This window comes from Lepidochelys kempii, chromosome 4 (genome assembly GCF_965140265.1).
Source record: "Lepidochelys kempii isolate rLepKem1 chromosome 4, rLepKem1.hap2, whole genome shotgun sequence".
NCBI classification, from domain to species: domain Eukaryota; kingdom Metazoa; phylum Chordata; order Testudines; family Cheloniidae; genus Lepidochelys; species Lepidochelys kempii.
The window spans coordinates 141670391-141698153 of record NC_133259.1 but is presented as its reverse complement, the minus strand read 5'-3'; the positions used below and the strand labels follow the sequence as shown (position 1 = coordinate 141698153).

General features: G+C 45.4%; 1 protein-coding gene across 1 annotated transcript in view; it reads left to right on the top strand.

Annotated features, from left to right (window-relative positions):
* The first annotated feature begins 201 nt into the window (after positions 1-201).
* M1AP (meiosis 1 associated protein) overlaps positions 202-27763 on the top strand; it is a 59300-nt gene continuing 31738 nt past the window's right edge. Inside the window, exons 1-4 of the mRNA XM_073343216.1 lie at positions 202-213; positions 1495-1674; positions 16126-16308; positions 25369-25549. Coding sequence (XP_073199317.1) covers positions 202-213; positions 1495-1674; positions 16126-16308; positions 25369-25549 — 556 coding nt within the window. The remainder of the gene's footprint in view (positions 214-1494; positions 1675-16125; positions 16309-25368; positions 25550-27763) is intronic.

Here is a 27763-nt window from a genome sequence, read left to right as displayed (position 1 = left end):
AGAACCCGATTGCTTTTTCATTGTTCTTAAGATCCAAGGGTTTGGGTCTGTGTTCACCTATGTAAATTGGTGAGGATTTTTATCAAGCCTTCCCCAGGAAAGGGGCTGTAGGGTTTGGGAGGATTTTGGGGGGGAAAGATGTTTCCAAGTGGGCTCAAGCTCTCATGCAAAAAGCCCACTGTCTCTCTAACTTGAAACACCATGCAAGTTGCAGTAAGTTAAAGGATATCATAAGTACTCTGGAAGATACATATGAAAAACTGGGTCTATGAATGTAGGCATCAGAGATGGAAGCTCTTTTGGGTTTATGTATTCCATCTTCCATGGGCCAGAGCAGAACAGTTTTCTACTACACACTTTTCAGGACTTTGCATGAGACATTTTAAAATTAGATTGCACAATGACACCTCAGCCCCTTTCTTGGGGAGACAATTCCTCAGGTTACCAAAGTTGTTCCCCTCTCTCAATATAGAAAAATACTGAGCTTAAAATTTTCTTTTCTTCAGTTCAACCCTTTACTCCTGTTGTATCCCCTTGAAGGACTCTGAATGGGTATCTCCTTGATTATTTTCACTCAATTCCTGTACACTGGTCTCCTACTCCCCCCTCCTTAGTTACCACTTAGCAATGTTACAGTTTTCTTAATAATACCTGGCTCTTACTTAGCCTTTTACATCCATATATCTCAAAGTGCTCTACAAAGGAGGTAAGTAGCATTATCCTCATTTTACAAATGAGGGTGCAGGACTAGATGGACTGCAGAGCTGATCCAGTTTGTCAATGTAATGGTAATGTGGTGCTCAGAACCAAATGTGTTGTTCTAGTTAAGTTTGCACTAGGGCTGTATAGAGAGGGGCCCAGAGGCACATAGGAATTGCCATACTGGATCAGCGCAGCAGTCCATCTTGTCCTGTATCTGACAGTGACCAGAACCAGATGCTTCATAGACTAACCTGAAAACTCTGCTGTAGAATAAGATGCCATTTACATAACTATTAGGTCTCATCTTGATCACTAAGGATGGGCTCAAGCTCTGAAGTACAAGACTCTTTACTCCCTGTCCACAATAAAGGCTTAGACATATGCAGTCCCAACTTGCAATGTCTTGTTGTCGCTGTATCATATTTTAAACTCGGGTCTCACTTGCTGCTACTTCTTACTTCCCAGGCTACTCCCTCCCATTAAGGAGCTAGGGGTCAGGCTGTAGTTCCCCAGAAGGATTAGCTGCATTTTTTAGGCTAAATCATTTTATTTTCATACCTCTCTAGATGCACAGATATGATTGCCCTGCTATACCATAGGCTGAGTTCAGGCTGGATTTAGCACCATATCTCAGGATGACATTCTGTTTTTCCCTTCTCAGAGGCAGATGGGTGATTGGACAGCTGGTGTGCTGTTTCCTGTTCAGATGCCATGAATTCCAGAAAAACACTTTCAGAAACAAGGAGAGGATTCACTGTTGGTAAAGCTTATGCCACTGCACACTCATGGCAGCTCCCAGAGATCCTCATTGTGGATGTCAAGCCACCCTTTTGGGCCAACACATGTTCTAAACTTTGTGAAGCCCTGGAAAACTTCTTCTGTCTAGCATGTAGTTTGGCAGGTCCCTGTCGCATCCCATTGCTGAGCCTATATGTGGTGCAGAACCAGCACGAGTGCCTCCTTCCCTTTGTGGTGAGTATGAAACAAGGGATTTATAGACTTAGGATTTTAAAGGCTGTAATGGATACATTCAATTTAGCATAAACAATTATGATTAATTAGAAGGTATATGTAAAGAAGTTAATCATCCTCTGAATCACTTTTTATGGGTTTCATCTTAAATGGATCTTAAAGGAGGGATTTGAAAGGACAGGGCATAGTTGCCAGATGAAGTTGGCTGCAGCAAGGGGTGGGTTCAATATCTAGGACTCCTCTACTAGACTGAGCTGGCCCAGTAATCTGGGAAAAGTTCACACCACCCCAGCGCCTCTAAGAGAGAATGCTTCCCCTCTCACGGGAACTGAGTTTGTCTATAACAAAAGAGAAGTTTTATTAAAAGGGAAAGGGAACCAAGTATTAGTTTGGGAAACCACCACAACCACATTACAAAAAACCCCATGCAGTCATAAGGCAAACACCCACACCAAAATACGTTGGGCAGTAGTCTTAGCTTCTCACCTTGGGGTGTGAGCCTAACAAACAAATGTTCCCCTCTACTGCACCCCACTCCCAGTTGCTGTCCTTGGTCAGTGAAGGCCCAGAATTCAGGGGCATGTTCATGGGAGTTCACCTCCCACCCTAGAGGGACTGGGGGGTGGGGGGAAGGTGTTGAGCAGTGCCACAGTTGCAGCCTTTCACTCTTCATTGTTGCTGCACCATTGTTCGCTCCGTGGCCACTGGCCACAGTACCAATCACTCTCTCTGCCACCATCTGTCTCTCTGCCACCTCTTTAGGTCGCACCCCTTCACCAATTGCTGAAATCACTGAGAGCGGGGTTAAAGACTGCAGTGAGGTAGCACTGAAACACCGCCCCACACTAGGCTTAGCACTTAGACCTGGTTATTGGTGATTTCAGCTCCAGCGATGACCTGAGAAAACAAATGACTCAATTGATTCTAATCAGCTCTGCCTTTAAACAGTGGAGCGGGGGAGAGTTAAATAGTGTCTAGGACTCTTAGAGCATACACCACCACGTACAAATACCTGTCCCTACTTCTCTCCTTTTTCCACTGGGATTTGGCCTCTCTTCCTTGTTTAGTAAATTAAGGTTGTCCCCTCTATCAGGACAGACTAAGCCCGGTTCTGCTGCCCTTTACTAGTACAATAAGGATAACATTTCATTACTCCTCCATTGAATACTAATGTGATTTGTAACCCACCACCGGCCAATATCCATCACTTTGGCAACACAGTTCTGTCTGCTGAATACCTAGGTAGAGGAGGTGTGTTTGTGCAAATATGGTCTGGTTCTTAAGTCTTTTTTTCCCCAGCTTATCACTAGATGTTGGGGAGGGCTCATTCAGACCCAGCCTACAAAGTTATTATATGTAAAAAAAAAAAATCATACTCAATCACTTTTTATGGGTTTCATGGAAGAAGTGAATCTGGAGGGAATTTGGGAGAAGGCAGCAAAGTGGCTTGGAACCCCTGAGATGTGCATATGCCATAACCGAGTCCTCATGTAATTTTACTACTGTAATCCTTATTCCCGTCTCCTGCTGACGGTTGAGTAATCCTACTCTGTGCATCACATCCAAAGTTTGATGGCAAGCCTATTGGGCTAGGGAATTTGCTTTAATTTGCTCCGTAGAGGACCAAGTCAGCCTTAGCACTGCTCTAAACTGTGCCAGCTAACAGTGCTCCCACAGCTAATCTGCCAGGGATCACCTGTAGAGCCTTGCAACCCAAAGGGCCCCAACTACAGGGGTCTGGTTCAGGTCAGGTCAGTAAACAACTTGAGTCTTTCAGGGTCAGGTAGGCCCTCATCACCTCCTTCTACCTGTGGGGCCAACAAAGTAGTAGCTATGTGCCTTGCTCCCACTGGATGCTGCCACCTCACTGCATTCTGTGTGTGCACAGCATAGTGAGTGTGCAGACTCATCACAGCAGCTCTCACTCCACAGCGCACACAGTACAGCAAGGCTACAGCAGCCCAGAGTGATTATGCAGCCATGCTGGCACAAACCCCATGGGCAGGAGGTGTCCAGAGATGGATCACAGCCATGGGGTATAGGGAGTGGGAAGCTCCCACCAGGCCAAACCTCAAGAATGAGGCAGCAGCACTGAAACAGGTTCAGGGGGAAGGATCAAGTTTAGGTTGGGTCTGAAAACTACTTAACCCTTGTGGGTTTGGACAGAATTCTGGTCAGTTTGCGCTCAGGCTGGGTTTAGGTCCCCCTTTAAAATTAGGCCCAAGCTGACCACTAAGTGCAGCAATGCTCTGGCCACCCCTTTCTTCCAGCCATCCATCATATGAATCCTTACCTGTGTTAAGATCTTCCTCCAACTGCTCTCACTTTGACTATATAGCAACTCTTCATCTATGGCCTATGCAGACTTTAAAGAGAGAGTGGAACATTTGATCATCTAGTTTGACCTCTTGTATATCAGACAGTAACACTTCACCCAGTTACCTCTGTATTGAGACCCATAATTTGTGTTTGACTAAAGTACACAAGCCAGAAATGCATCCACTCTTGACTCAAAGACTTAGAGATAAAGAATCCATGACTTCTCTTGGTAGTTTGTTCCTATGGTTAATCACCTTCACTGTTAAATTCAAATTAGAAATAAGCCACAAATGTTTATCTGGCTTTAACTTCTAGCCATTGGTTCTTATGATGCCTCTGTTAAAATTAAAAAGAGACCTTTAGTGCCTGATATTGTCTCATGACAATATGTATATGCTGTAATCAAGTCACCTCACAATTGTCTTTTTGATAAGCTAAACATATTGAGTTCTTTCACTGAAGCATTTTTTTTAGCTCTAAAATAATTTGTTGCTCTTCTCTACATCCTCTCCAATTTTTCAACAAGCTCTTTAAAATGTTCACACCAGAACTGGATACCATGTTCCAGGATTGGTCTCACTAGTGCTGTATACAAAAGAAAAATTACCTTCCTACTCACTATGCCCGTTTATACATGCAAGAATTGCATTAGCCTTTTTGACCAGCAGCTCCCCAGATTGCAGCATGTTCTGAATATCACTGTCAGTCTTTCCCATTACACCCCAAAGACCTCCACTGGAAGATATGCTGGAGGGTAAGGATAGGATACAGAGGGCCCCAGACAAATTAGAGGTTTGGGCCAAAAGCAATCTGATGAGGTTCAACGCGGACAAGTGCAGAGTCCTGCACTTAGGATGGAAGAATCCCATGCACAACTTCAGACTAGGGACCGAGTGGCTAGGCAGCAGTTCTGCAGAAAAGGACCTAGGGGTTACAGCAGACGAGAACCTGGATATGAGTCAATGTGCCCTTGTTGCCAAGAAGGCTAATGGCATTTTGGGCTGTATAATTAGGGGCATTGCCAGCAGAGCGAGGGACGTGATCATTCCCCTCTACTCGACATTGGTGAGGCCTCATCTGGAGTACTGTGTCCAGTTTGGGGCCCCACACTACAAGAAGGAAATGATAAAAATTGGAAAGAGTCTAGCGGAGGGAAACAAAAAATGGTTATGGAACTGAAACACAGGACTTATGAGAGGCTGAGGGAACTGGGATTGTTTAGTCTGCAGGAGAGAAGAATGCGGGGGGATTGGATAGCTGCTTTCAAGTCCCCGAAAGGGGGTTCCAAAGAGGATGGATCTAGACTGTTCTCAGTGGTAGCAGATGACAGAATGAGGAGTAATGGTCTCAAGTTGCAGTGGGGGAGGTTTAGGTTGGATATTAGGAAAAACTTTTTCACTAGGAGGGTGGTGAAGTACTGGAATGCATTACCTAGGGAGGTGGTGGAATCTCCTTCCTTAGAAGTTTTTAAGGTCAGGCTTGACAAAGCCCTGTCTGGGATGATTTAGTTGGGGATTGGTCCTGCTTTGAGCAGGGGGTTGGACTAGATGACCTCCTGAGGTCCCTTCCAACCCTGATATTCTATGATCTTTGTATCCATTTCAGAATACTGTTCAAAATTGCCCTCATTTTAAACCTCTCCATAGCTGTGCTCCAGCCTACTTGACAGTCCTGTTCTTCCTTTACTCACCTTTTCTTAGCCCTCTCTCTCTCTCTCTCTCTCCCCCTCCACCCAACTTTACCACTGTTGGTACAAGAACTTTCTTCTTTGCAGCTTCTGCCATCTGGAACAGTCTTCATCTCTCTCTGCTCATGAACTCTATTTTGAATTAAATCTCATCAAGAAGTTTCAGGGCTCCTCTCCCTTGCCTACACCCCTTAGTTTCTCTACTTGGTCTATAAAGTAGCTTTGATGGTCCATTTTGCTTCTTCTCCCACACATCTCTTACAAGTGGAACACTCTTCCTGAACTCATCCATGAGGCCACTACTCTCTCCTCTTCATATCCCCTTCTGCTATGCTGCCTCTTGGACTCTGGGGCACCAGGCCCCCAGAAGCACCAGGCTCCAGCCCACATGGTCAGAGGGCTACCAACTTCTACTCTTGGGTTGGCCCATAGGGCTTCTGCTCACCTTTAGAGGCAGGAGCAGTGGATCAGGGACACCTTAAAAGTCTCTGCCATCAGCAGCACTGTCACAGCACAAAGGAGAGAGGTACTGGGGTGCAACTGATGTGAGAGAGATGCAGGGAAGAGAGAACACAATACCTATATAACAGGGAGGGTAAACAATACACAACTGTCTGGATGGGCAGAATGGGAAAAGAGCACATTGAAATGACAGTGGCAGGTTGGCTGAGACACTGGGACAGGGCTCGAGTAAGATAGTTTAATTTCACTTCTGATTTTTCCTCAAAGTAAAACAAAACCAGACATGACCCTTTGACATTTTGCGTATCTGTCATCTGTCTATTATGGTTGGTCTGTCTTGTCTAGTTATATTACGAACTCCTCAGGGCAGAGACTGTGTGCTCTCATGTTTCTGTGCAGCACACTGGGACCCCAATCTCAACTGCAACCTTTGATGCTACCATAATATACATTACTACTGCTAAAATCCTGATAGGGTGCTACTGTAATACAGATACTAATTGTGGCTAAATTGAAGGGCAGTCAGTGATTACTCAATAAGGACTTAATTTAATAAAGTGCTCCATTTAGGAAGGAACAATCAGTTGTACACATACAAGATGGGAAATGACTGCCTAGGAAGGAGTGCTGCCAAAAGGGATCTGGGGGTCACAAGCTAAATATGAGTCAGTGTGACACTGTTGCAAAAAGAGCAAACATCATTCTGGGATGTATTAACAGGAGTGTTGTATGCAAGACATGAGAAGTAATTCTTCTGCTCTACTCTGTGCTGATTAGGCCTCAACTGGAGTATGGTGTCCAGTTCTGGGTGCCACATTTTAGGAAAGAAGTGGACAAATTGGAAAAAGACCAGAGAAGAGCAACAAAAATTATTAAAGGTCTAGAAAACATGACCTATAAGGGAAAATTGAAAAAAATTGGTTTTGTTTAGTCTGGAAAAGACAGACTTTCATTTTATTTCCTGTCATGCCTCACTGCTGTGCTCTGGCTAAGTCATGTGCCCGTCTCGGACCCACCACCCCCAATTTAGGTAATGAGCTCCATTGGCTTGTGCTGTCCCCATCATGTTATTTTACAAACCAAAACGTAATTAGAGACCTAGTGCCTGAGGAGGACTATCCTGGCAGCAAGTAGCAAGGAGTCAAAATAATAATTAAAGAAAAATAGCAACAGAACAAGCAAACTAGGATCTGGTCCAAGAGATGACTATAGCTGAATTGCTCAGTAATAGCTACCATACTGAAATTAAATTTAACATATTTGTAGTGGTGGAAATGCCAGAGAAACCCACCACAGTAGCATTTAACTTCAAAGGGAGAACACCACAAAAGCAGGGCTATCCCTACCCATATGCAAAGTACGCAGCGGCATAGGGCACCAGGAAATTTGTACCAAATTTCCTGGTGCCCTGCGCAGCTGTGGGCTGCTCCAGCCCCTGCCCTGCATCTTCCCCATGGTCCCCACCCTTGCTCCACCCCCACTCCACCCCTTCCCCAAAGCCTCTGCCTCTGCTCTGCCCCAGCCTTGACTCCCCTGAGGGCTGCAGCAGGGTTGGCTCTGCACTCACCAGTGGTGGAAAATGCAGTGACCTGGCCCCAGCCTCACCACCGGTGAGTGCTGGGGGGCAGTTCTCCCCACCCAAGCCTACTCCTGTCCCCTGGAGGCCTGGCCTGCCCCCTGCCCCCCCCCCCCCACACACACACGGCATGGGGGGGGAGGGGGTGGCAGCTGTGTAGGGCCCCTGAATAGCTAGGGACGGCCCTGTACAGAAGTGAGGAAACTCTTTAAATGTAAATTAAAAGGAACAGTCAAGAAGGTGAAATACTTGCAAACAGCATGGAAACTTATTTAAAAACACCATAATACAGGCTCAAACTAAATGTATACCCCAAATTATAAAAAAACCACAACAGTGAAAGGACTAAAACATGCCATGATAGCTTAACAGAGGCATCCTTTAAAAATTGGAAGTCAAATCCCACTGAGGAAAACAGAAAGGAGAAAAAAATGCTGGCAACTCAAGAGTATAAATTAGGCAGGCCAAAAAACAATTTGAAGAGCAACTAGTTAAAATGTAAATTTTTAAAAAATGCTGGGTTTTTTTTGTATCAGAAGCAGAAAGCTTGTCAGACAAGCCCTGGGGTCACAGTACAATCAAGGATCTAACAAGGCACTCAAAGAAGACAAGGCTGTTGCAGAGAAGATAAATGAATTTTTTTTGCATCGGAGAGAAGATCCCCACATCCAAACTTTTTTTTTTTTTTTTAATATATATGTGGCAAATCTGAGAAACTCTCCCATATTGAGGTTTCAATTGGAGGTTTTGGAATAAAAAAAAAACAAACAAACCAAACAGTAATAAGTCACCAGAACCAGATGGTATTAACCCAACAGTTCTTAAGGAACTCAAATATGAAATTGTAGAACTGTTGTATGTAACCTATCATTCAAATCAGCTTCTGTACCAGATGACTGGAGGGTAACTAATGTAATGCACATTTTTTAAGAAGGCTCCACAGTCGATCCTGGCAATTACAGGTTGATAAGGCTGACTTCAGTACTGGGCAAATTGGTTGAAGCTATTAGTAAACAGCAGAATTATCAGACAGATTGATAAAGATGGTATGTTAGGGAAGAGCCAGCATGGTTTTGTAAATGGAAATCATGCCTCAGCAATCTATTTGAGGGTGTCAACAAGCATGTGGACAAAGGTGATCCAGAGGATATAGTATACTTGGACTTTCAGAAAGCTTTTGACAAGGTTCCACACCAAAGTCTCTTAAGCAAAGTAAGCAGTCATGGGATAAAAGGGAAGGTCTTCTCATGGATCAGTAACTGGTTAAAAGACAGGTTTCAGAGTAGCAGCTGTGTTAGTCTGTATCCACAAAAAGAAAAGGAGTACTTGTGGCACCTTAGCGACTAACCAATTTATTTGAGCATACAGCTCACGAAAGCTTATGCTCGAATAAATTTGTTAGTCTAAGGTGCCACAAGTACTTTTTTTTGGTTAAAAGACAGGAAACAAAGGACAGGAATAAATGGTTAGTTTTCAGAATGGAGAGAGATAAATAGTGGGGTCCTCCAAGCATCTGTACTGGGACCAGTCCTATTCAACATATTCATCAGTGATTTGGGAAAGGGGGAGAACAAGAAGTTGGCACAATTTCCAGGTGATACAAAACTACTCAAGATAGTCAAGTCCAAAGCTGAATGCAAGACTTAAAGAGGGATCTCACTACTCTGAGTGACTGGGCAACAAAAAAAATGACAGATGAAATTCAGTGTCGATAAGTGCAAAGTAATGCACATTGGAAAACATAACCCCCACTATATTAGGTCAGACCCAAGGTCCATCTAGCCCAGTATCCTGTCTTCCAACAGTGGCCAATGCCAGGTGCCCCAGAGGGAATGAACAGAACAGGTAATCATCAAGTGATCCATTCCTTATCACCCACTCCCAGCTTCTGGCAAACAGAGGCTAGGAACACCATCCCTGCCCATCCTGGCTAATAGACACTGATGGACCTATCCTCCATGAAAATATCCACTCAACCTGCAACAGCAGTCAAAACAAGCTAACAGAAGGTTAGGAATCATTAGGAAATGGATAGATAAAACAGAAAAATATAATTCCACTATATAAATCTATTTTATGCCCACACCTTGAATACTGCATGCAGTTCTGGTTGCCTCATCTCAGAAAAGATATATTAGAATTGGAAAAGGTACAGAGAAGGGCAAACCTGATTAGGGGTATGGAGGAGTTCCATGTAAGGAGAGATTAAAAAGACTGGGACAGTTCATTTTAGAAGAATGAACTGGGGGGAGGAAATATGATCAGTAAATAACACTTTCTCTCTTACATAAAAGAAGAGCTTCCCCTCTATTCGACATTGGTGAGGCCTCATCTGGAGTACTGTGTCCAGTTTTGGGCCCCACACTACAAGAAGGATGTGGAAAAAAATGGAAAGAGTCCAGCGGAGGGCAACAAAAATGATTAGGGGACTGGGACACATGACTTATGAGGAGAGGCTGAGGGAACTGGGATTGTTTAGTCTGCGGAAGAGAAGAACGGGGGGGGATTTGATAGCTGCTTTCAACTACCTGAAAGGGGGTTCCAAAGAGGATGATCTAGACTGTTCTCAATGGTAGCAGATGACAGAACAAGGAGTAATGGTCTCAAGTTGCAGTGGGGGAAGTTTAGTTGGATATTAGGAGAAACTTTTTCACTAGGAGGGTGGTGAAACACTGGAATGCATTACCTAGGGAGGTGGTGGAATCTCCTTCCTTAGTTTTTAAGGTCAGGCTTGACAAAACCCTGGCTGGGATGATTTAGTTGGGGATTGGTCCTGCTTTGAGCAGGGGGTTGGACTAGATGACCTCCTGAGGTCCCTTCCAACCCTGATATTCTATGATTCTAACTAGAGGTCATCCTATGAAATTAATAGGCAGCCAGTTTAAATGCAAACAGAAGTACTTTTTCCACACAACACACTCTCTGGACCTCATTACCAGAGGATATTGTGAATGCCAACAGTATAACTGGGTTCAACAAGTAATAAGATAAGTTCATGGAGGACAGGTCTATTAATGGCTATGTCATAAATATAAAGGGAAGGGTAAATACCTTTAAAATCCCTCCTGGCCAGAGGAAAAACCCTTAACAGGTGAAAGAAGCTAGGATAACCTCGCTGGCACCTGACCAAAATGACCAATGAGGAGACAAGATATATTCAAAGCTGCGGGGGGAGGAACAAAGGCTCTCTCTGTCTGTGTGATGCTTTTGCCGGGAACAGAAAAGGAATGGAGTCTTAGAACTTAGTAAGTAATCTAGCTAGATATGCGTTAGATTCTGTTTTGTTTAAATGGCTGATAAAATAGCTGTGCTGAATGGAATGTATATTCCTGTTTGTGTCTTTTTATAACTTAAGGTTTTGCCTAGAGGGATTCTCTATGTTTTGAATCTGATTACCCTGGAAGGTATTTACCATCCTGACTTTTTTTTTTTCAATTAAAATTCTTCTTTTAAGAACCTGATTGCTTTTTCATTGTTCTTAAGATCCAAGGGTTTGGGTCTGTCTTCACCTTTGCAAATTGGTGAGGATTTTTATCAAGCCTTCCCCAGGAAGGGGGGTGTAGGGTTTGGGGAGGATTTTGGGGGGAAAAGACATTTCCAAGCGGGCTCTTTCCCTGTTATATCTGTTAGACACTTGGTGGTGGCAGCAGTAAAGTTCAAGGGCAAAAGGTAAAATAGTTTGTACCTTGGGGAAGTTTTAACCTAAGCTGGTAAAAATAAGCTTAGGGGGTTTTCATACAGGTCCCCACATCTGTACCCTGGAGTTCAGAGTGGGGAAGGAACCTTGACAGGCTATTAGCCAGGATGGACAAGGACACAACCCCATATCCTTAAATCTCCAACTGCCAAAAACTGAGACTGGACAACAGGGGATGGATCACTCAAAGTTGCCCTGTTCTGTTCATTCCCTCTGAAGCATCGGACATCGGCCACTGTTAGAGACAAGATAGTGGGCTAGATGGACCATTGATCTGAACCAGTATGGCCATTCTTATGTTCTAACTTCCCATCTAACTTGGGGTCAGTTAGCTTCCAGGTTCTTTTTATTGCCTCTGCCCCATTTAGCTTTCCTCCCCTCCCCTGAATCATAGAATATCAGGGTTGGAAGGGACCCCAGAAGGTCATCTAGTGCAACCCCCTGCTCAAAGCAGGACCAATTCCCAGTTAAATCATCCCAGCCAGGGCTTTGTCAAGCCTGACCTTAAAAACCTCTAAGGAAGGAGATTCTACCACCTCCCTAGGTAACGCATTCCAGTGTTTCACCACCCTCTTAGTGAAAAAGTTTTTCCTAATATCCAATCTAAAGCTCCCCCACTGCAACTTGAGACCATTACTCCTCGTTCTGTCATCTGCTACCATTGAGAACAGTCTAGAGCCATCCTCTTTGGAACCCCCTTTCAGGTAGTTGAAAGCAGCTATCAAATCCCCCCTCATTCTTCTCTTCTGCAGGCTAAACAATCCCAGCTCCCTCAGCCTCTCCTCATAAGTCATGTGTTCCAGTCCCCTAATCATTTTTGTTGCCCTTCGCTGGACTCTCTCCAATTTATCCACATCCTTCTTGAAGTGTGGGGCCCAAAACTGGACACAGTACTCCAGATGAGGCCTCACCAATGTCGAATAGAGGGGGACGATCACGTCCCTCGATCTGCTCGCTATGCCCCTACTTATACATCCCAAAATGCCATTGGCCTTCTTGGCAACAAGGGCACACTGCTGACTCATATCCAGCTTCTCGTCCACTGTCCCTGCTTCCTTTATTTAGGAAAACAAGTAGTGTGTTGGGATAGGGTACTCTTTAAATATGGTATTGTGAAACTAAATGTGGAAGTGTGCATACATAAACATCTTTAATCCAATTAGAAAATGATTGTGCCAAGCAGGTCAAAGACAGCATGGATTCACCAAGGGAAGGTCATGCCTGACTAATCTAATCGCCTTCTATGATGAGATTACTGGTTCTGTGGATGAAGGGAAAGCAATGGATGTATTGTATCTTGACTTTAGCAAAGCTTTTGACACGGTCTCCCACAGTATTCTTGTCAGCAAGTTAAGGAAGTATGGGCTGGATGAATGCACTATAAGGTGGGTAGAAAGTTGGCTAGATTGTCGGGCTCAACGGGTAGTGATCAATGGCTCCATGTCTAGTTGGAAGCCGGTGTCAAGTGGAGTGCCCCAGGGGTCGGTCCTGGGGCCGGTTTTGTTCAATATCTTCATAAATGATCTGGAGGATGGTGTGGATTGCACTCTCAGCAAATTTGCGGATGATACTAAACTGGGAGGAGTGGTAGATACGCTGGAGGGCAGGGATAGGCTACAGAGGGACCTAGACAAATTGGAGGATTGGGCCAAAAGAAATCTGATGAGGTTCAATAAGGATAAGTGCAGGGTCCTGCACTTAGGACGGAAGAACCCAATGCACAGCAACAGACTAGGGACCGAATGGCTAGGCAGCAGTTCTGCGGAAAAAGACCTAGGGGTGACAGTGGACGAGAAGCTGGATATGAGTCAGCAGTGTGCCCTTGTTGCCAAGAAGGCCAATGGCATTTTGGGATGTATAAGTAGGGGCATAGCGAGCAGATCGAGGGATGTGATCGTCCCCCTCTATTCGACATTGATGAGGCCTCATCTGGAGTACTGTATCCAGTTTTGGGCCCCACACTACAAGAAGGATGTGGATAAATTGAAGAGAGTCCAGCGAAGGGCAACAAAAATGATTAGGGGTCTGGAACACATGAGTTATGAGGAGAGGCTGAGGGAACTGGGATTGTTTAGTCTGCAGAAGAGAAGAATGAGGGGGGATTTGATAGCTGCTTTCAACTACCTGAGAGGTGGTTCCAAAGAGGATGGTTCTAGACTATTCTCAGTGGTAGAAGAGGACAGGACAAGGAGTAATGGTCTCAAGTTGCAGTGGGGGAGGTTTAGGTTGGATATTAGGAAAAACTTTTTCACTAGGAGGGTGGTGAAACACTGGAATGCGTTGCCTAGGGAGGTGGTGGAATCTCCTTCCTCAGAGGTTTTTAAGGTCAGGCTTGACAAAGCCCTGGCTGGGATGATTTAATTGGGTATGGCTCCTGCTTTTGAGCAGGGGGTTGGACTAGATGACCTCCTGAGGTCCCTTCCAACCCTGATATTCTATGATTCTATGACTCAAGTCTCCCAATAAGACCAAAAGGAGATTGGGGACAAATACAATGGTATTGTGTTTGATTTGGAGCTTTGGGGTTAAGAACTAATCCAGTGTTTGTTCTAGGTATTCACTAATCTGGGCCCACTAACCCAAAGCTGCACAACGTTGCAGATTAAAGCCCCTAGCAAATTAATTGCAGTTTAACATAATTTACTTTACAAGAGAAGGTCTTTGGAGTGAGCACATAAAGTTTGGACCTGGTTTTTTTTAAAAAAAAAAATTAACTGAGTTTCCTCAAACTGGGGCCTGCAGAGGCTTACTGGGACTCTCCAAATTCCTGGATCTCCCTCTTAAATGTGCGATTTAGTAAAAACCCACTTGGTCTGTGCAGGAGGAATTTTTTCTGCCAAAACGTGAAGTGTTATTTAGGTCCAGAGACTGACGTTTACCGATACTGAGCAGCATCACGCTGACGTTAGTGGAGACTCCCCAGACTGAGTAGTGAGTACCATTATTCACATTGAGTAGCATCAGAAGCTAGCTCTACATTTAATGTTAATAGTCTTTAGCTGCAGAAAACTGGAGAAGCACTTTGTTATTGGTTTAGATAATACTCAGTCCTGCCATCAGTGCAGGGGACTGGACTAGATGACCTCTCGAGGTCCCTTCCAGTCCTATGATTGTGCCCGACTCCACAGTGGCTTCCAAAACAGATCACAATTTGGTTCCGTGGGCTAATGGAGACTGAAGGCCAAATTCAAAAGTTAGTCTAGGAGTTTAAACTGATGTAAATAACTTTTGCTGGCCCCCTCAATGTACATTTAGCAGCAATTTAGACATACTATGGGCCAGATTTTACTACAATTCACTCACTGGGTATGTCTACAGTAGAGACTTTGTTCCTATTGTAGTTTAATTGACTTATTTGTAAATGCTACTCTAGACATTCCACAAACTCTAGGACTCCCTACTAGGATTCACTTCAACCAGCTATATCAAGGCAAAAGTTTTTAGCCTCTGTCTACATTAGGGAAAAGTCACGATTGGGTTCATGTGTTAGATAACCTTGATCATGGGCAGTATGTATATAATAGGCTGGGGAAGGCTGTGAAACATATAAAGCATCATATCCTTTATATATCGCCCTGTAGCAAGATCGCGCACTCACCAGTTTGGTGCCTCCTGCTGGTCATGTGGGAATTAGCTTTTTTCCAGCCCCAGAGCGCCTTCTGCCTGGCCAGTGTCTCACCTGCCTCAGGCCCCCTGTGTCCCTCCCGGACCCCAGTGCCCTTTACCTCAGAGTTCTGTCACAGCAGTACCCCCACACTCTGGGTCTCCCCTCTCAGGGGAACACCCTCCCCCTAAGCCCACCTTGCCTCAGTGGCTACTGCCAGTCATCATCTAGCCCCCTTCTCACTGGGGCAAACTGCAGTCTGAAATGGCCACTCATCATTGGCAAATGGGTTGGACCAGCTGCCTCTACCTATCCTCAGGATATACCTCTATAGCCCCAGTACCTGCTTTGGCATTACCCGAGGCCAGAGCTCCCCAGCTCCTCTTGTCTTGTCTTTTCCCAGCTCTGCTCTGCATCAGGTACCCCCTTTTCCCCCAGGCATCCCCATCCCTCTAAGGCTGGACAGAGACTGACTCAGGTCCTGGCTCACAGCCCTTTCATAGGGCCAGCTGCGGCCTGATTGGGCATGGTCCCAGGTGTGGCTGCTTCCCTAATCAGCCTAGCTTTTTCCACCAGAGCAGGTAACTGCCCTGCTACACATCCGTACGTGAGACAAAACACAAGCAGTTGTAGTGGGATGCAGCTGCGGTAGTGATTTGTGCCTCTGGAGCTATATGGATTGACAGACTGATTTAGACAAGTGGTCTATCTAGTCCACTATCCTGTTTGCAACAATAGCCACTACCAGCTGCCTCCAAGGAAGGCTCAGGAAATTCCACAGGAGTCAGTTAGCCATGGGATAACCTGCCCACAGAGGAAAAAACAAAACAAAAAAAACTTCCTCCCAGCCCCTAATTGACTCATGTCCTGAAGCAAGAGGGTTTATAGTCCTCCCAAAACTCTACCTATCCCCAGGCTACACCACTTTTGAAAATCTTTACAATAACAACTTTGGATAGTCTTGTGATCCGTATCACTGTCCAATCCTTTTTAAACCCTGTAACCTTGGGGCAATGTGTTCTACAACCAAACTGCATTGTGTAAAAAATAATTATTATTGCATTTTAAATGTCTTCTCTTTAATTTCATTGAATGCTGTTTTGCAGCAAGTAAAAGGGAGCTTTTCTCGGCTTCAGACCTGCATTTCAGAACTTCGCTCCTTACCAAGAGAAGGCTCTTTCCAACAAAAGGGAGACAGAGTGATGCAGGCTGTGCAGGATGGGCTCCAGCAGTTTAAACAGTACACCAGACATATGCTAGCAGGAGGCTCAGTGAACAGTTCTGTTGAGGCAAGTTGGGTGCTGGGGAGATAGTAATAACCATCAAGAGCAGTCTGTCTGTCTATTTCAGGTGTCAGTCACTGTGGTATCTAAGCATCATGGGAGGAAGTAAGTAGCATAAAACAATTCCAAAAAAGAGGAATCCCATAGCTTGCTCTGCAGGATGCCCAAGATCTCATGCCACATACAGATTCAATACGCTCATGGAATACGGCCCTAGCTGTGAGAGGGAAGTCAACTTGATGACAAGCATTAGCTGATTATTTTAACGTCCCATTTTGTACACTGTTAATCTCCAGGCATCCAAGTCTGGATATTATTTAAAGTTGATTTTATTTCTTATGAAATCATAGTGAAACGCATTATGTGTAGCTGCAAACAAGATACTCTTTGATATGACTTCATTGCCAGCCTACCCTTACATTCTAGGGTCATGTTCTGCCTATATTCCCTGGATGGAATTTCCACTTGCATCAATAGGACATTTGTGCAAAGATCCTAGTTGTGGCTTAAAGTATGTCCACAGTTCATTAAAACACCAATTCAAATGGAAAAGCATTTTATTGTGGGATTAGTTGGCACAGTAGCAAAGAACTGGAAAAGCCTACAAAAAGATCATTATTTTAGCACAATCTTTAAATCAATTTTCAGTACAAAAAGCAAATAGGATCAGTATTTGGAAAACACAGAAAACTTTATAGTCAGTATTTCATGCTCTCAGCAGCAGCTTGAGACTTCCGTAGGACTCCTTGTCCCATGCACCCAAACACAGATCCTCTACCATTTGGCATCTATTGTGTCCCCTCTTATTCATTGCCTCCCTAAAGTAAACAGCTCCAGTCTTTTCACTCTCTCACTATATGGAAGATTGTTGAAGCATCTAAATGTAATTCCCATCTCTGAATCCCTTCTATTTCTGTTACATTATTTTTGAGATGCAGTCACCAGAACTGAACACGTGATCCAAGGAGAAGCTATCCCATTGATTTATATAATGGCATTGTAAATATGATTTCTCTAATAATGCCATAAAAGATACATTTTTTCTATCCTTGGATGCAGATGCATAGGTTGTTTTTCATTCTTACATAATTTTACTTTCTTCCCCCTCCTACTTTCCCACCCTCACCCATTTGGTGATGAGAGGATAGGGGGATTTGTGGGGGGGGGGAAATAAGTGATGGGTTTTAATTTCTGCTCATTGTGATTCTGATTTGGGGTGTTTATTTCAGTGTTGGAGGGCAATATAGAGTAGGTGTAATTCAGGGAATGACTCAATTACCTTCTCTAATTAATTTAACTGCAAATACATGCACAGCACAATCTTCCATTGCTGCAGCTGAAGGAATGGGACAGTTAACTACAATATTAAATGATCTACAGCTGTAGGTGGCATATATTCCACTAGATTTTCCCTGTTCCTCTGGTTTGTTAAAATTAGTCCACAGTGTGTTGTGCAAGCACACATTACTGTGCAATTTTCACAGAGGATGTCTGGTTTCTGTTTTTCTGGTATACACCATAGTACAAAAAGCTATCCATGTGTATGACTGTAAAAAGACAGTGGCCTAAGTTTTCAAAAGTAATTATTGACTGTCTCAGTTTTTGAATACCCAACTTGAGACATCCTAAAAAGACCTAATTTTCAGAGGGCAGGTGCTCAGTACTTCTGAAAATCAGGTTCTTTTTCATAAATTCAGAGATTATAAAACCAGAAGGGATCTCTTGTCTGACTTCCTGCATAACAGACCATGGACTTGATTTCATCAAGTGATTCCTGCTTCAAACCCACATTTAGAAAGATATCCAGGGTTGGTTTAAACACCTCATGTGATGAGGAATCCACCAGACCCCAACACAAATTGTTCTAATAGTTAATTCCCCTCACTGTTCAATTTAACTTTATTTCTACTCTGAATTTTCCTAGCTTCAGCTTCTAGGGATTTGATCTTGTGCTGCCTTTTTCTTCTAGATTAAAGAGCCCTCTATTTTTAAGGTATCTCAAGTTAACACCCAAAAAATCACTATTCACATGAAAAGTTAAGCTTGTATTTTTAGACGTCAATAGAAGTGATACACAACCTTCAGATAGGCAACGCCAACAAACTCCGGTTGTCAGCGCGTGGGATTGAACCTCAGAAACTAAATGCAGGAGCCTCTTACTGCAGTGGTTCCCAAACTTGTTTCGCCACTTGTGCGGGAAAAGCCTCTGGCGGGCCTGGCCTGTTTGTTTACCTGCCGCATCCGCAGGTTCGGCAGATCGCAGCTCCCACTGGCTGTGGTTCGCTGCTCCAGGCCAATGGGAGCTGCTGGAAGCAGCACAGGCCAAGGGATGTACTGGCTGCCGCTCAGGAAGTGTGTGGGTTATAGTTGCATATATTCCTTCCATTATAACCTAACTTTTAATTTTTTCTCAGTTTGGCAAACTAACTGTTTGGGCTGAAATAGACTAAGTTTCAGCTCTGCCTGGGGTTGTTGTTTTTTTTAAACATTAGAACAAAAACAATTAATCTGTTTCCAAGAACCAGGCTAGTGAAAAACAGGTAGTTTTGCCAATGGCAACAAAATTTTCTACTGGAAAAGCTCTAGCGGCTCCATGGGTTGGAGCATGGATCTCAAATAGTGAGATAGGACTGGGGCCAGAGGGATGGACTTTGTATCCTCATAAAAGTCCATCCAGATATATCCATAATCCTTTGAAAGGGGAGGGGGAAGGGAGAGAATTACTATTTGCTAGGGGAGGCCTGCCCACTTGAGAACCAAAAGGGACTTGTGATGGGGTCCACCACTCACCACGTGGCTAGAGCCTCCTCTTGCTCACTATAAGGATTAGCTGTCAAGGCCAACACCCCTTCCCATGGGTGCATGCCATTATACCTTCTCCGTCGCAGATCTGCATCTCCTCTCTAATCCGAGAGCCCACAGCATTCTCTTCATGACTCAGCCTTCTGGCCAGGTCACTCAGTGTTCCCCTCTTCCAGGGTATATCAAAGTCTTTCCTTCAGCAGTCTTGCCATTCACTGCCTCAAGTACCACCCCTTCAGTAGCTGATGCGGGAACCCAGGCCCACCCTCTACTGCGGGTTCATAGAATCATAGAAGATTAAGGTTGGAAGAGACCTCAGGAGGTCATCTAGTCCAAACCCTTGCTCAAAGCAGGACCAACCTCAACTAAATCATCCCAGCCATGGCTTTGTCAAGCCAGGCCTTAAAAACCTCTAAGGCTGGAGAGTCCACCACCTCCAGTGCTTCAACCACCCTCCTAGTGAAATAGTTTTTCCTAATAGCCAACCTAGACCTCCCCCACTACAATTTGAAACCATTGCTCCTTGTTCGGTCATCTGCCACCACTGAGAACAGCCTACCTCTATCCTCTTTGGAACCCCCTTCAGGTAGTTGAAGGCTGCTATCAAATCCCTCCTCACTCTTCTGCATACTAAATAAGCCCAGTTCCCTCAGCCTCTTCTCGTAAGTCATGTGCCCCAGCCCCCTAATAGTCCAGCAGAGGGCAACAAAAATTCTCTCCAATTTGTCCACATCCCTTCTGTAGTGGAGGGCCCAAAACTGGATGCAATACTGCAGATGTGGCCTCAGTGCTGAACAGAGGGGAATAATCACTTCCCTCGATCTGCTGGCAATGCTCCTACTAATGCAGCCCAATATGCTGTTAGTCTTCTTGGCAACAAGGGCACACTGTTGACTCATATCCAGCTTCTCATTCACTGTAATCCCCAGGTCCTTTTCTGCAGAACTGCCGTTTAGCCAGTCAGTCCCCAGCCTGTAGCCGTGCATGGGATTCTTCCTTCCTAAGTGCAGGACTCTGCACTTGTCCTTGTTGACCCTCATCAGATTTCTTTTGGCCCAATCCTCCACTTTGTCTAGGTCACTCTGGATCCTATCCCTACCCTCCAGCATATCTACCTCTTCCCCCAGCTTAGTGTCATCTGTGAACTTGCTGAGGGTGCAATCCATCCCATCATCAAGATCATTAATGAAGATGTTGAACAAAACCAGCCCCAGGATCAACCCTGGGGCACTCTGTTTGATACCGGCTGCCAACTAGACATCGAGCTATTGAACACTACCCGCCGAGCCCGACGATCTAGCCAGCTTTCTCTCCACCTAAAGTCCATTCAGCCAATCCATACTTTTTTTAACATGCTGGCAAGAATACTGTGGGAGACTGTATCAAAAGTTTTGCTAAAGTCAAGATATATCACATCCACCACTTTCCCCTCATCCACAGAGCCAGTTATCTCGTCATAGAAGGCAATCAGGTTGGTCAGGCATGACTTGCCCTGGGTGAATCCATGTTGACTGTTCCTGATCACCTTCTTCTCCTCCAAGTGCTTCAAAATGGATTCCTTTAGGACCAGCTTCATGATTTTTCCAGGGATTGAGGTGAGGCTGACCAGTCTGTAGTTCCCTGGATTCTCCTTCTTCCCTTTTTTAAAAATGGACACTATATTTGCCTTTTTCCAATCGCCACGAGTTTTCAAAGATAATGGCCAATGGCTCTTCAGTCACATCAGCCAACTTCCTCAGCAACCTTGAATGCATTAGATCCAGACCCAATACTTGTGCATGTCCAGATTTTCTAAATAGTCCTTAATCTGTTCTTTCACTACTGAAGGTGGCTTACCTCCTCCCCATACTTTGCTACCCAGTGTCACTAGTGCCTCCCCCATTCAGTAAGGGTCTCACACTTTCCCTGACCTTTTTCTTGTTGCCAACATACCTGTAGAAACCCTTCTTGTTACCCTTCACATGCCTTGCTAGCTGCAACTCCAATTGTGCTTTGGCCTTCCTGATTACACCCCTGCATGCTCAAGCAATATTTTTATACTCCTCTCTAGTCATCTGTCCAAGTTTCCACTTCTTGTAAGCCTCCTTTTTGGGTTTAAGCTCACTGAAGATTTCTCTGTTAAGCCAAGCTGGTTGCCTGCCATATTTACTGTTCTTTCTGCACATTGGGATGGTTTGTTCCTGGGTTCCAGCCCAGGGACCCTACAACATGCAGCCAAGATCTGTTCAGTCTCCAACCTAGCTGCTGGGCTGCTTCCTACCCTGGCACCACCTCTTATCTAGGGTTTTTCAGCCTCTCTACTCCCTCTTCCCAGGGAAAACCCCAAACACACCTCCCTTCTCCCAGGGAGCGAAAGCAGACTCCTTCTCTATAGCCCCTTTTCTGCTATCAGCTCTGTGGCTTTATAGAAGCCCTGCCTGTTCTCACACAGGTGAGCTTCTCCTAGTTAGGGCTTTCCTCTCAGCCTAATAGATTAATTGGCCCACCTGGCTGCCATTAACCCCTTCAGAGGGAGTGTGGGGTGGACACCCCATCACAGGACCGAGTCACCAACTGGACATGCTCCACCCACCAGTGGGGAGCTGCTTCCTGCACAGCCCCCTGCCAGAAAGCATTTGAGGAGCCCTTTGCTCATGTTCTGGCAGCACAGCACTGGCCTTTATCCATCTGTTTCCTCTGGGAAGTGGCAGCAGCAGCTGGAACAAAGGGCAGCGGGGTAAATCAACTCAGCTCTTTCCCAAGAGCTCCTGGCAACTGCTCCTTGCTGCCAGTTGACGTGCTGCCCCTAAATGCCATGGAATGTCTCTGAACTCCTTCCCACTCCTAGGAAGCAGCTCCACTTAAAGGGTGTAAGAGGGTCCTTGGTGGGCTAGGCAGCCTAGTGATTAGTGCCCACCCAGTGGTGGTAGGGAAGCCCAGGCTCACCCACTCCACCAGGCTCCAACCCAGGGCCCTATAAGGATCAGCAGCATTTGGGCTCTGAAGGGGCCCTTTGAGTCACCCTACCTGGATCACTTCCTACCACTACTTCCTTCCCTCCCTCAGCCTCTGGTCCCAGATGAGACAAAAGAAACCAAACCATCAGCCCCAACCCAGCTCAGCATAGAGTCCTGTTCCTTCAAGGAGACTTCTCCAGACCTTTTGTCAGGAGCCTTCAGGGTAGGTCTGTCCTCTTCCCAGCCTCCCCTCTGAGCTAGGCTGCTCCCTTTTCAACCCTGTCTCCAGCTAAAGCATGCTTGGCAGGGTTCCCTAAGCCCAGTACTGTCCTTCAACCTTGTCTGGCCCCAGTTTGGGGTTTGCATACCCCATCACAAAGGGACAGTAACTTAATATAGAAACCATTTTAGTACTGACAATTCCAGCTGTTCCAAAATCATGAGTCAGGCTCCACAAAAACTGAGATTGCCTTAAAAATCCTTTTAAAGTAATAATTATTGAGCTCTTTCCGTATATCTTCTGTATTTTTGACCTTTCCGGGTACACTCACATAACATTTTCAAGCTTTTCTCCGCAACCAGGAGTACTAGATTTTTTTTAAGTGAAAGCAGAGATGTTTATGTAATCACGTGACTTCAGGAGTTGATGTTTAGGAAATACACCAACTCCCACCGACTCACAATCAAAGCACAAGAATTGGCAACAGTGCCATTTTGCAAAACAAGGTTACATCAGCACTTAATTATAGTGATCCCTGCACCACACCTTGCCATGGTGTCACATGGGCCTCTTTGGGCTCCCTGCACGCATGGTGGCAATAATAATAAAATTACAATTCCCAAATCCAGTTCAGGTTGGTTTACATTTGTTTGGTTTACCAAACAAACCGGGTAGAATTAGTGGGGGAAGCAAAAGTGGATGGGAATCTGGGAGGCAGTGACCATGAGTTGGTTGAGTTCAGGATCCTGACGCAGGGAAGAAAGGTAAGCAGCAGGATAAGGACCCTGGACTTCAGGAAAGCAGACTTCGACTCCCTCAGGGAACGGATGGCCAGGATCCCCTGGGGGACTAACTTGAAGGGGAAAGGAGTCCAGGAGAGCTGGCTGTATTTCAAGGAATCCCTGTTGAGGTTACAGGGACAAACCATCCCGATGAGTCGAAAGAATAGTAAATATGGCAGGCGACCAGCTTGGCTTAATGGTGAAATCCTAGCGGATCTTAAACATAAAAAAGAAGCTTACAAGAAGTGGAAGGTTGGACATATGACCAGGGAAGAGTATAAAAATATTGCTCGGGCATGTAGGAATGTTATCAGGAGGGCCAAATCGCACCTGGAGCTGCAGCTAGCCAGAGATGTCAAGAGTAACAAGAAGGGTTTCTTCAGGTATGTTGGCAACAAGAAGAAAGCCAAGGAATGTGTGGGCCCCTTACTGAATGAGGGAGGCAACCTAGTGACAGAGGATGTGGAAAAAGCTAATGTACTCAATGCTTTTTTTGCCTCTGTTTTCACTAACAAGGTCAGCTCTCAGACTGCTGCGCTGGGCATCACAAAATGCGGAAGAGATGGCCAGCCCTCTGTGGAGATAGAGGCGGTTAGGGACTATTTAGAAAAGCTGGACGTGCACAAGTCCATGGGGCCGGACGAGTTGCATCCGAGAGTGCTGAAGGAATTGGCGGCTGTGATTGCAGAGCCACTGGCCATTATCTTTGAAAACTCGTGGCGAACCGGGGAAGTCCCGGATGACTGGAAAAAGGCTAATGTAGTGCCAATCTTTAAAAAAGGGAAGAAGGAAGATCCTGGGAACTACAGGCCAGTCAGCCTCACCTCAGTCCCTGGAAAAATCATGGAGCAGGTCCTCAAAGAATCAATCCTGAAGCACTTGCATGAGAGGAAAGTGATCAGGAACAGCCAGCATGGATTCACCAAGGGAAGGTCATGCCTGACTAATCTAATCGCCTTTTATGATGAGATTACTGGTTCTGTGGATGAAGGGAAAGCAGTGGATGTATTGTTTCTTGACTTTAGCAAAGCTTTTGACACGGTCTCCCATAGTATTCTTGTCAGCAAGTTAAGGAAGTATGGGCTGGATGAATGCACTATAAGGTGGGTAGAAAGCTGGCTAGATTGTCGGGCTCAACGGGTAGTGATCAATGGCTCCATGTCTAGTTGGCAGCCGGTATCAAGTGGAGTGCCCCAAGGGTCGGTCCTGGGGCCGGTTTTATTCAATATCTTCATAAATGATCTGGAGGATGGTGTGGATTGCACTCTCAGCAAATTTGCAGATGATACTAAACTGGGAGGAGTGGTAGATACGCTGGAGGGGAGGGATAGGATACAGAAGGACCTAGACCAATTGGAAGATTGGGCCAAAAGGAATCTGATGAGGTTCAATAAGGATAAGTGCAGGGTCCTGCACTTAGGACGGAAGAACCCAATGCACAGCTACAGACTAGGGACCGAATGGCTAGGCAGCAGTTCTGCGGAAAAGGACCTAGGGGTGACAGTGGACGAGAAGCTGGATATGAGTCAGCAGTGTGCCCTTGTTGCCAAGAAGGCCAATGGCATTTTGGGATGTATAAGTAGGGGCATAGCGAGCAGATCGAGGGACGTGATCGTTCCCCTCTATTCGACATTGGTGAGGCCTCATCTGGAGTACTGTGTCCAGTTTTGGGCCCCACACTTCAAGAAGGATGTGGATAAATTGGAGAGAGTCCAGCGAAGGGCAACAAAAATGATTAGGGGACTGGAACACATGAGTTATGAGGAGAGGCTGAGGGAGCTGGGATTGTTTAGCCTGCAGAAGAGAAGAATGAGGGGGGATTTGATAGCTGCTTTCAACTACCTGAAAGGGGGTTCCAAAGAGGATGGCTCTAGACTGTTCTCAATGGTAGCAGATGACAGAACGAGGAGTAATGGTCTCAAGTTGCAGTGGGGGAGGTTTAGATTGGATATTAGGAAAAACTTTTTCACTAAGAGGGTGGTGAAACACTGGAATGCGTTACCTAGGGAGGTGGTAGAATCTCCTTCCTTAGAGGTTTTTAAGGTCAGGCTTGACAAAGCCCTGGCTGGGATTATTTAACTGGGAATTGGTCCTGCTTTGAGCAGGGGGTTGGACTAGATGACCTTCTGGGGTCCCTTCCAACCCTGATATTCTATGATTCTATGAAATCTTACCAAATGCCTCTGCATCTGCTCTTGCATGGGGAGGGCGGGGGTGTTCTAGAGGGGCTTCCCTAGTTACTGTATTCTGCTAAAACAGCATCTGGGCATGATATCTCTGGCAGTCGGAGGTAGCTACTGCATTAGATCTGTGCCTTCTGTTTCAGATTACAGTTTTGACTAGTCAGCCAGGCAAGGACATGGTGAAACAACTGGAAACAGGGTTAAGAGAGATAGACCTGGTGAGTCTGCGGAAACTGCAGATCATAGAGATATCACAAGGAGACTTGCTGGAGTCAGAGGATGTGGAGTGGCGCATACATGCTGAGGAAGAGGTCAGCAGTGATGGTAAGTGCAGAGAGGGAGCACAATGTGGTTATGCATTTGGAGAGCAATACAATCATCAAATGTCCTTTTAATATGCGAGTGGCTGCTCGTCAGTAGCATGTAACAAACCTCACAGGTGGGACGTTGCAGAGGCATTCAAGGAAGGGCAGACAAGTTTTGTACCAGTGCAATCCCCAGGGAGCTCCACAGAGGGTGAGCAGCTTTAATTCATGGCTTGGGTTCTATTGGAGACTCATCTTCAAAGCTTGATCAGAGGATGTGCTGAATCAGTGCATTTTTTGGATGCCCTCATCCATACTACCTCTCCAGCTGCCCTCTCATTTTCTGGGTGACACTAACTGGCTCCTGGTCTCTCAGCAGAGGGGGTTGTGTGTGACTTGCACTAGTCCCAGATTTTCTGCCAACAGGGGCACATAACACAACTTACTCGGTGGAACCCAAGGAGTGACTAGAGCCCCAGGGGCTAAATGTTATTTTGGCTGGCTGGCAGTACTACTAAAGCACGCTTCCTCCTAATCTCTAGGGGCATTCTCAGCAATGGAAATTAAAGCAACAACAATAAGAAATTGCAGAACCAGAAATCCCTATTCATTCCTGTTTGTAGCTTCCTGCTTTCATAGTGAATGGGTACAGGCAATTCTCTAAACAAGCAATTCAAAGAGTTATATTCAGCGAGAGAAATCCTGCACCACCGCTCAATTTGGTGACAGGAGCTTATGAAATGGAAGGCCAAATTAATTGCACTCTCATATTTAGGTATTTGCTCTGACAAACTCCTTCATATCTCCGATTAGCAGTTGATGTTTCAGTTAAATTCTCCTGAGGAAATTACTGGTTATGTGAGCAGCGTTTGTCAATAGCAAAGGTTTGTACTCTGCCTGCTCTCACAAACCTGGGCTGCAACATAGCACATGCTGAACACATTTTGCTACAGACAACAATCTGTACCCCTGACTGCACTCAGTCAACCCCACCTCACTATGCCAGTGTTGACCAAATCACGTACTTTTCATCCCAGAGCTGCTAAATTATACAACTAAGCACTTAGAAAGCCAAGCTTACTGTTCTACCGTCCCCTCAAAAGTTGTCTGTCCTAAAGGGATCTTCCCTTTCAGTGGGGTAGCTATGCAGAGTTCTGCACTGTTTGAGAAAGGAGGCCTTAGGGAGAATGCTCATCTTTGTGATGGTAATACACCCTGATCAGATAAAAGGCACTCCAGCTCCCACCACTAACCATTACCAGTAGAGCTGGGAATGAAGAATAAGGAAGAGGATAAAGGTCCCTCAATTCAGGGTATCATTACACTGCAATATTTAATATAGCCAGGAGTTGGAAGAACCATAAACTGTGAGTTGAAATAAATGAAGTTTGGAAGGGCTTGATCCATACAGTTCCAAAACTGATGTGTTCACTGAAAGTGTCTACTACCTGTGCGGAGGGGAAGCTTCTGGGTGGCTGAAGAATACAGAGTTCAGTCAGAGAGGGAGCAATGTTAGCAGGTGACTCTTGATAGGAGAAACCAGGACTGCTGGACAGAGGAGTGGATTAAAGTTCTTGATAAAAGTTTCAGAGTAGCAGTCGTGTTAGTCTGTATTCGCAAAAAGAAAAGGAGTACTTGTGGCACCTTAGTCTCTAAGGTGCCACAAGTACTTGATAAAAGTGTATGCCTGAGCCCTGTTGTATTAATGTAGCTGGAATAAAGGGCCCAAAGAGTCAAAGGTGTTAATATGACCCTGTCACTCTCCAACATTAAATAGTGTTGAACAAGGTTTGGGGTTTGGAAAACAGAGACCTTGGTGTGACATCCTGTCCCTTTAAATGTTTGAGGACCCTTCCTCTCTAGTGAAGCCTCACTTTCAGGTTAGTTTCAATAAAGCCTGCCCAGCGGATGCTTCTTCCCACCCCCACTCTGCCCCAGCCCACCTCTTCCTGCCCTTGCTCCGCCCCCTCCCCCAGAACCTCCTGCCTGCCGCTGAACAGCTGATCCACAGTGGGCAGGAGGTGCTGGGGTGGGAATGGGGAGTTGCTGATCAACAGGGCTGTCGGTGGATGCTGAGCACCCACTATATTTTTCCTGGGTGCTCCAGCCCTGGAGCATCCACGGAGTCAGTGCCTATGTCTATCAGTCTGGGCAGAGCTGGGTTGGCTGCCTTGTCTCGTTGTGCTGGTCCCATTCGGTACACTTGACCTCAGGATTAAATCAGTGCAACAGC